We start from the raw sequence: 8,585 nt of genomic DNA, 5'->3' as shown, positions 1-8,585 counted from the left end.
GGCAGGGACCGGGCGGGGACAGGCGGTGAGGGAAGCAGGGAATTGGCGGGATGGCAGGGAAATGGCGGAGGGGGGCGAGCAGCGAGGGGCGACAGGGAAGGAGGAGGTTGGAGGTCGCTGAGGTTCGTGTCCCTGGTGCGGAAGGAGCAGCAGGGCAGGGATTCCAGGCCAGGGATGTCCCACGGTGACAGGAGTGCTTTGCCCTCAGCCGTGAGGTGAGCCCTGCTCTGTGTCTAGGGCCTCAGCTGTACCTTCCCAGCGTCCCTTCTGGCAAGAAGGGTGTTGGTTTGGGGATGCAAAGCAGTCTTTTTGAGAAAGGCAGGATGGTGTGAACAGTATCCATCATGGATCAGATTTTCTTCTCTCAAACGTTGACAGTTTGCATCTCCTAACACGTGCTGTGTTTATTGTCTTCAATCTGAAAGATTTGATGCCTACATTCCCACTGCAGTCAGTAAACTGACTGCAAGAATTAAGCACCTCTTCGACATGAAGACGTGAGAACATTAAAGCAAATGTATTTAGCTTATTTTTCAGGACTTTTTGAACTGGGTAAGTGGGTTAGCTCTCCTGCCATTTAATTCCATTCAAACAGGAAGTGGGCAGCAGTCAGTGACAGGAGTTGAAGCTTCAGATGATGCCAACAGTTACTGGAGGATTCGTGGGAAGAGTGATGGCAGTTGCCAACGTGGAACACCAGTGAAATGTGGGCAGGCTGTCCGACTTACCCACGTAAACACAGGAAAAAATTTACACACTCATCACTTCCCATCACCGCTCTCCAATAATCAAGTGAGTTGTTTTAAATCTTAAGCTTTGGTGTAAGTCGTGTGTGCCATTGTCAATATTCTCTCCACTTTTCACGTTATTGAAGAATCAGGCTTGAGTACCAGCTGTCAGAAACAATATGTCTGTGCATATTCAGAGTTCAAGTATATGCTTTTCTGCATCTTGGAATAATGTATCTAAGTTCTTGACAGTGGTAAAATGTAATATGTATCAGTATTTCATTTTATTTTTTGTAAATCTGCATTTTTTTTTATTCTGCACCATTGCTACTGGGAAGGCTGTTCTGAAATGTTTAGCACTTTCATCAACATTGTGAAGACTGCTCTAGAGCAAGGCAATGAATTGTGTTCTAACACTAGGCATTCCTATATCCAAGTTCCTTGGTGATCCAATCTATTAGTCTATGTCATCTTCTCATAATCCCTGTTTTAGTTCTTTTTTTTATCTGTTTTAGTTCTTACTTATCTGTTTTTCACAGGAAAAAAAATATTGTGCTCTAACATGTATCTGTATTTATTGTTTTGTACATATCTAGGAGAGTGTATTTTTTAACTAGTTTGGCCACAGTCTTGCCCTTGAACAAATGCTTCTCTGAGATTGAAAATCTCTCTTAAAATAATTAATGAAAATTATTTGGAAGTTTGTCATTAGTAGTAATTTTAGTCTTCTGGTCATTACTGTCAAAGTTGGAAGACCTGACTCTGAAAGAGGTTTGTCTTTTACCATGAGTGGTTGAAACTATAAGGTACATTCTGTAGGGTGTCTAGATGAGCCGATTATTGAAACAAAAGAATTGATGGGAAAATAGCATTTCAGAAGAATTTATTCCTAAATCTCCCACCAAAATCTCATTTTTCAGTTTAGACAATGGGTATAATGTTGTCATTAATATAAAAATGTTCAGTGACTTTCATAGTGCTTGTCTTTGCTGTGTGTTTGCACAGGATACAAATGAGAGGAAGGTCTGCATGACCTCTCAGAGATTGACTTACAACATTATTGAAATAATTGTGTAGTTATGAAAACAAGCTTTCATTTCATATCCTTAACAGAAATTGGATTTTCAATTAGCATGTTGTCTTTTACACTTTTTTGGACTACATAAACTTGAATTAACATGACTCTAAAATTTTAGGTTGCTAGGTACCAACTATTGCATTTCTATTTTCAAGTTGTTCATTGCTTCTAGATATCGGATTTTTAAGAATGAAAGGCTGTCTTGAGTCCTAAACAGTAGGAGCTTAGCCTGTCTGATTTCTGAGGATGCCAGGAATTATTTTTGGTGCATGATGTCATCTAATATATAACTTTTGTTTTAGCAGAAATTCATTTTCTTTTACTTTTCAGGGTGTTTTTTGAGGCGTGGGGTTTTTTTAAGAGCTATTCGGCTGTCTGTCTGAAGAAAGAGTATAAACCACAATAGTTGTTGGTCCAATTGTAAACTTGGTATAATTAAATAAAAAAGGAGTATGTTTACTTAATATGCTAAACTGTTGCCATGTTGTGAAAAAACGCTGAACAATTGTTGCCATGGTAACTGTGAAGATGGTCATACTACAAACCTGAATGTGTACAGTTGCAAACCTTTTTGCATGAGGAAAGTTGGTATCAGCAGTAGTGTTGTTTCTTTGGAGCTTTTGCTCAGCAAGGTTCTTCTGATTTCTCCGCTCAGTTCCTCTTTCGTTTAATTTGTAATGTATGTTGGGTTTTGTTGGCACTTTTTTCTCAGATGGCATGTTGGAGTTGTTGGCACTTTGGGTTCAGATTGTCACCATAGAAAGTTACTGCTCCTGGATTTGGTAACTTGACAAAGCAACGCTGTTTCTTTCCTCTCCATCCTTGCCGTTAAAGCCTGCTGACTTTGTGGTTGATGTTTTTGTGTGTGTATCGGAGATGTTTGCTTACATTTTCACTTCAGGAGATTTGTGTCTCTAACAGGAAGTAAGTGCCTTTGGTGATGATGGCGAAGGAGATGACCTGGATATATGGATCGTGCAATGCAGTGGGACTTACTGGGAGCGGGAGGACGCGGTGCGCTTCAAGCACGTGGGAACTGAGGTGTTCCTTTCAATAACAGGGGAACAGTATGGCCACCCCATTAGAGGCCAACGGGAAGTTCATGGCATGCCTACTGCTAACCATCACAACTATTGGAAAGCAATGGAGGGGATCTTCATCAAACCCAGTATGGACCCTGCAAAACATGATGAGCTCTGAATTGACAAAGAATCCAAAATGCTTCAGCTTGCTCCGATGTTTGGAGGTGTTTGTCCTTGGTCTCTTATAAGTCCTGCCTTGCCTAAGTGACTGACTTTCTGTATTACTGAAGGGCATTAGTTCATTCTAGGAATGCAGCACTTCTGTGGGGAATGGCATCTGCCAGGTTCAGCTATTGGAATTAATTTGACAAATTCCTTTTTTAATTTTCAAGTTCAATTGGTGAAACTAGTCCATAGATCTGTTAGTTCTGGCTGTGATTTGTTTTGCTTGTTACATTTTCTCAAATTCAAAGGAAATGGAAAAACAGAAGTAGTACATTTCTGTAGTCCCCAGTACCATAAAACTTTGTATTTTATAATCACTTTCCAATTATAATTAAATATTTGGAAACTGATTTCTAGTTCTTAGTGACAGAAAGTTATTAATGAGTAAGTCTAGAAAGGGAAAAATAGTTCTCAAATACGGTGACTTTTGAATGACTTGAAGTCAGCTCTTTGACCTTCCAGAAAACATGTCCATTTGAAAATTGTTTCCAGTGACTGTTATGAGTTTCATTGGAAGAGTTGAAAATACTGTATGTTGGAATAAGAAGTCAAAAGTTTTAATTTATTCACTTTCTCCAAGAAGTTCAGAATTTCTGGTAATGGTGATACTGCTGATTGTGAAATGGTAAGACTGCTCTGCTCTATGAACTCGTACAGAAAGCTACTATTTGTTTATTAATATTAGAATTTTGTAAAATTCCATGTAGTGTGAAGGAACAGTTGAATTTGATTTATGTTGTACTTGCATGTTACTCTGGGGGATCAGTATGAGGATCCAGATGAATAAATGGTGGGGCGTATAGCCATGTGGGTTTTTTTGTGTAAATCCAGAAGAGAAAAAAGGTGGTTAGACAGTGGTTTGGTCCTGGATTTTTGATAGAATGGTGTGCTCTGGAGTGCTTGCAAGGAACCTTCATTGAACGAGTTATTAGTTTCCGTGTTCCTCCCCCTCTGTGAAGAAAATAAAACAAATTCTTGAATGCGTTTGTTACATGGTGTTACTGGAAATACCAATTAAAGTTCAAAGTACCATACGTTTTCTACTTGCTTTAAACAGAAAAGCTCACAAAATCAGTGTGACAACTTGGGTTCAGGTGTTCTTGTTTCCATGTGCAAATAGTTTACTGATTATGGTCTTAATTAGTCAATCAGTTAAAGAAGCAGGAAATTGATTTACTGCTCTAGTCATGTGCTGCAGTGTTTGAAAGTGTTGTGGTGAGAAGGTGCAACAGGCAACTGCAGTTAACTTTATAAATACACCTGCTGATACGTGCTTTGTGCTCTGTGGTGCCTGGTACAGTTGTGCCCTACAGGCTGGCTTCAGTTTTTATTTAAATGGTTACTACTTGTGAAGATCCTTCATACCCTGTGGAACAAGGGGCCTCTCTAACAATTGTTTGGCGTACCTGGTTATTTGTCTTCAAGGAAAAAGGTAAGACTGTTTTTCTATGAATCTTAGTTGCATGTGGGTATTGAAGGATTATGAGTGTTTTGGAGAGTAAGTGGACTAGCTTTTGCTGTTTGTATTAGAAGTAAACTTTTATGCAATTAATGATTTGGGTTCACTGGTAGTCCTGACTAATTGGTATTGAAGTTATAGCTATAAAGGATAACTATTTCAAAACAAACCTGCATTATCAAGGTGACTTTTCCTTTATTAAAAAGGAAGGCTTTTCTTTTCAAGTTGGTATATGAGTAAATGCAAGAAGAGTGGTAGCATTTGACAGAATGAAGAAATACACTTGGCAATTGAGTTCTCTGCCACTGCTTTATGCCTAAGCCGAATGGGCTTTAGTGTTTGTGCACCTGTGGAATACTGTGTTGTCTGAGAAGGGATAGAGCTGGGTGGCTCACCTCTGTCTGTGTGCCAGGTACTGGCTCTATCCAGTGTTTGTTTCTGCCTGGATGTTTCTGTTCCTAGCAAAGGTATTTATCAGTCTTGTATATTATGCTTGAGTGGGATCTTACTGGACCTTCCTCTTTCTGTTCTGGATTTGAGACAAGTTGGTTTGGGGAGGCTGAGAAAGAACTGAGTTTCAGTTTTTACTGTTTACTTTCTAATATTATCTCAGTTTTGGAAACTCTTGTGTCTTCTGTTCATGACAAACCAAGCTTCTCCACATATGTAGCCACAAATACCTTATTTAAAGACATTTTCAACAATATTCCTGTGAACTGAGTTTCCTTGACTTTTGATTCTAGTGACAGTATAGAAGTCACTTGGCCTTAATGTTTCGCTTGTACACATGTCACAATAGAAATTTTTATCCCTGATTTTTACCACTATGAAATTTCTGCCAAAGGACTTAACTAAGGCCAGTTGAAGTACGTGTTACTTGGGAAAGATCTAAATACCAATAGTTATTTCAGTACTGAAATAATGCTAAACACAGACTGCAAGAGTTGTGTAGGAAAGTTAATGTAGGAAGTGCAGGAACTTGTAGCTGTGAAAATGGTGGCTTGTGAAAATGTTGATGTGCATGCTCTGTACAGTTGCTCAGCATATGAACACTTGCTACACATTTTGACTTCATGGAACAGTATGAATGGGTTTAGTTCCTAGAAAGTGTCAGATGTGATGTACTGGCCATTGATTCTTTGTTCTGAACATCAAGGCTAAAGATAAACCAATGGTTTAATTTATTATCTTTGTAAATACTAATAGCGTACATTTGCTCTTATTAATTTAGCATGTCTTTAAACATCAAAACAAAGAAAAATACATTAAAATCAAAACAATCCTGTAACTGTGATGCTTAGTCAGCAGTATTTTTAAGCCTATTAGCTTTGTTGCATCTTCTGTCTCCTCTGCCTCTCTTCTCCAGCACTGCAGCACTGGCTGTCAGTGTAAATGTACCTGTGCTTAGGCAGAGGCTGAGCTTTAGAAATATCTCCTTCCAGCAACAGCATCTTGCTGGGTGTCTGACCCCTGGCTGGCACACTTGCTGGCTCTTTGATTGGGTTCCCTACTGGCAGCTGGGAAACTGGCTACGAGTCTTGGAGAGGTCTGGTGTGCAGGGTGCCATGGTGCTGCCTGCCCCTTTTTCCTAGTTTTGGGTTCTCATATCTGTGCCTTTTTGATTTTTCAGTTCTCTCTTCAAACACACCTTCCAGTAATCCACCTCAGGGCCACCACTCAAATATCTTTGATAATTAATTGCTTTGTGGTGTGACTCTTTCATCAACTGCCTTTCGGGAACCCATGTGTTTGGGCTTACAAGACAAAACCCATGGCTGTGTCATGAAGCTTTTTAAGGAAAGTTTTTGTGGTTTTGTTTTCAATTACCCTTAAATGGAAATACTTAGAATAAAGCAAGTGCTCTTCCTGCAGTCTCCTTGATTCTATCCTGTGGGGTAGGAAGCACACAGAATTATTTGCTCCCTCAAAAAGGAATAAAATGTTCAACCTTACCAACCTGGAGTTGTGTTGGAAACACAAGGCAATTCAAAATTACCTTAGGGTATGTAGTGTTTATTATGTATGCAAATCACAAACAGTAATAAACTTCAGATTCCTAAGCTTGTTTTAAATAGGAACAAATATTTTATACTTTCTCCTCTCCTCCCACCGACGTTCTAAGCATCTCAGTGCTGGCATGTTTATAAATACTTTAGCAGGACTATTAAGTATTTATACCTAGTAATTTTTTTTTTTAGTCTATGCAAAAGATGGAACATAAGAGCTACCTCCTTCTAATCTGCTTCCTTACCAAACTTGCAATAATTTCAGTGGTGTGTGAATTGAGAAAGTGGTCAGGCAATTACTGAGCACAGCACTGAATCATCTTGGGTGTGTATGAGATCAGAAAAGAATATAGTGACCACCTTGAAAGCAGACTTCTACAAGTCTGCTCTGCAGTTGCAGACTTCAATGCTTCTTTCTCTCTAAATTGCAGCAAAGTAAACCTTTTACTATGATTGCTATTGTACTAATTCTAAATTAGCATAAAGTTCATGGCTATGACAGCTCTGATACTGATTCAAGCAGCTGTTTTGTGAGGGATTCAGCTGTCTTCAGTCCTTTGGGAAAATGGTGTCCTGCTTCATTAGGGTTAGAAGTGTTAGAAGCTGTATAATGTCTCAAGGGTACCAAACCCTCATGAAACACATTACAAATTAATCAGAATGTGTGTGAGCTATAAAGCTGGCTAATTAGTTCCTATATGGTTTTTTTTAACTGTAAAAATGTGCAGGTACTGGCTTTGCAGAGGTAGAAGGTTGTGGTGCTTGGACTCAGATCTAAGTCTCTTTGCTTGATCTTCATGATAGTGATGTATTTATTCACCTGTCACTTTCGGAGAGTACTGATTAGTAGTAGAGGTGTGTGCTGAAAATAGAAATAGCTGGGGTGAATCTAGTCTAACTCGAGCCACAGCTAAACACAAAACAGAATAGATGCCCGATGTTGATGAGGTTTTTTCTACCGATGCTTTCTGGACCCCAGCTCTACCTGCTCAGGCACTGCAGGCTGGAAGGGTCGGGCTGACTGCAGGTGCCATCCCACTGCTCCCTGGGCTCGCAAGTGCCTCACAGAGAGCACTTCCCACGAGGAATTGTTTTCTGCTCGCTTAAACCCAGACGTCTGCTCCCCCCTGCCTAGAGAGCAGCCCTTTAGATGATCTGTGTAAAAATGCAGATGCGAAGATGCGAGCAGGGCCGTCCTGAGGAAAAAGGACCGGGCACGTCTTCCCTTTCATCCCCGTTTCGTGGCCCGACGAGCCGCCGGGGCCGCCGCTAGTCCGCGCTGCTCCGCCGCTGCCCGAGCGCTCCCGGCTCCCTGCGAACCGGACGCCTTTGGCAGCCCGGCGATGCTTCAGCAGCGTCGCTTTGATCGCCTGTAAATTTATGCTCTTCAGGGGGAAACAAATAACATCCGCTTCCCCTGCGTTGCGCTGCTAAGGCGATCAACTGCTCTAAGTGCTCCTGTGCGGCCGCGGCTCGCGTTAAGTGCGCTCTGCCAAGTCGTGTGCTACTCCGTTATTTGAAAGGGAAGTTTAAAACATTAGCTTAGGCTATAAAGCGATGCTTTAGGCGTTTCTGTTTACCGTCTTTCTATAGGATCGATGAAGTGCGGTCAAGGCTGAAGTCTGTTTGCTCACAGTAGATGTTTAAGGCAATTACCTGTATCATAAAATGAAATACTGGTTTCCTCTCAGCGGGGGGAGGAAAGACACAAAAGGGTCGTTAAACAGGGAGCTTTTTTTCTCTTCCCGTCTATAACAATCCCGTTGCATTTTGCAAGATCTCGAAAGCACAAGCTAAAATAAACCGACCCGTTTATTGCCAGTGTCAGATACGTTGCAGTATCTTACACAGTATCTTACACAGTATCAGTGATAATACGTGAAAACATCCACAGCGTAACTCACCCGGCTCTCCTCGGCTGTTCCCTGAACCATTTCCCTAGGAGCTGATCCTGTGCCATCCGCCGTGAATTCCCCTCGACGCTGGGAAAAGGGGAGCCGAGCTGCCATCTCTTCTAGGCAGTATCAGTTTGCCAGGCGCTGAGGGGCTGCACCCATCGGCTTCTCC

General features: G+C 41.0%; 1 protein-coding gene across 1 annotated transcript; it reads left to right on the top strand.

Annotated features, from left to right (window-relative positions):
- Window positions 1–50: 50 nt before the first annotated feature.
- On the top strand, window positions 51–3,403 carry SDF2L1 (stromal cell-derived factor 2-like 1). Its single transcript, XM_009997707.1, has 3 exons — window positions 51–135; window positions 596–792; window positions 2,728–3,403. Exons 1-3 carry the CDS (start codon window positions 51–53, stop codon window positions 3,004–3,006), a joined length of 561 nt encoding a protein of 186 aa, XP_009996009.1. The 3' UTR covers window positions 3,007–3,403.
- The last annotated feature ends 5,182 nt before the right edge of the window (window positions 3,404–8,585 follow it).

This window comes from Chaetura pelagica, unplaced genomic scaffold (assembly GCF_000747805.2).
Source record: "Chaetura pelagica isolate M959 unplaced genomic scaffold, ChaPel_1.0 scaffold45, whole genome shotgun sequence".
Taxonomy (NCBI): Eukaryota; Metazoa; Chordata; class Aves; order Apodiformes; family Apodidae; genus Chaetura; species Chaetura pelagica.
Note: the sequence above shows the minus strand (reverse complement) of the source record. Positions and strands in the feature narration are given on the sequence as shown.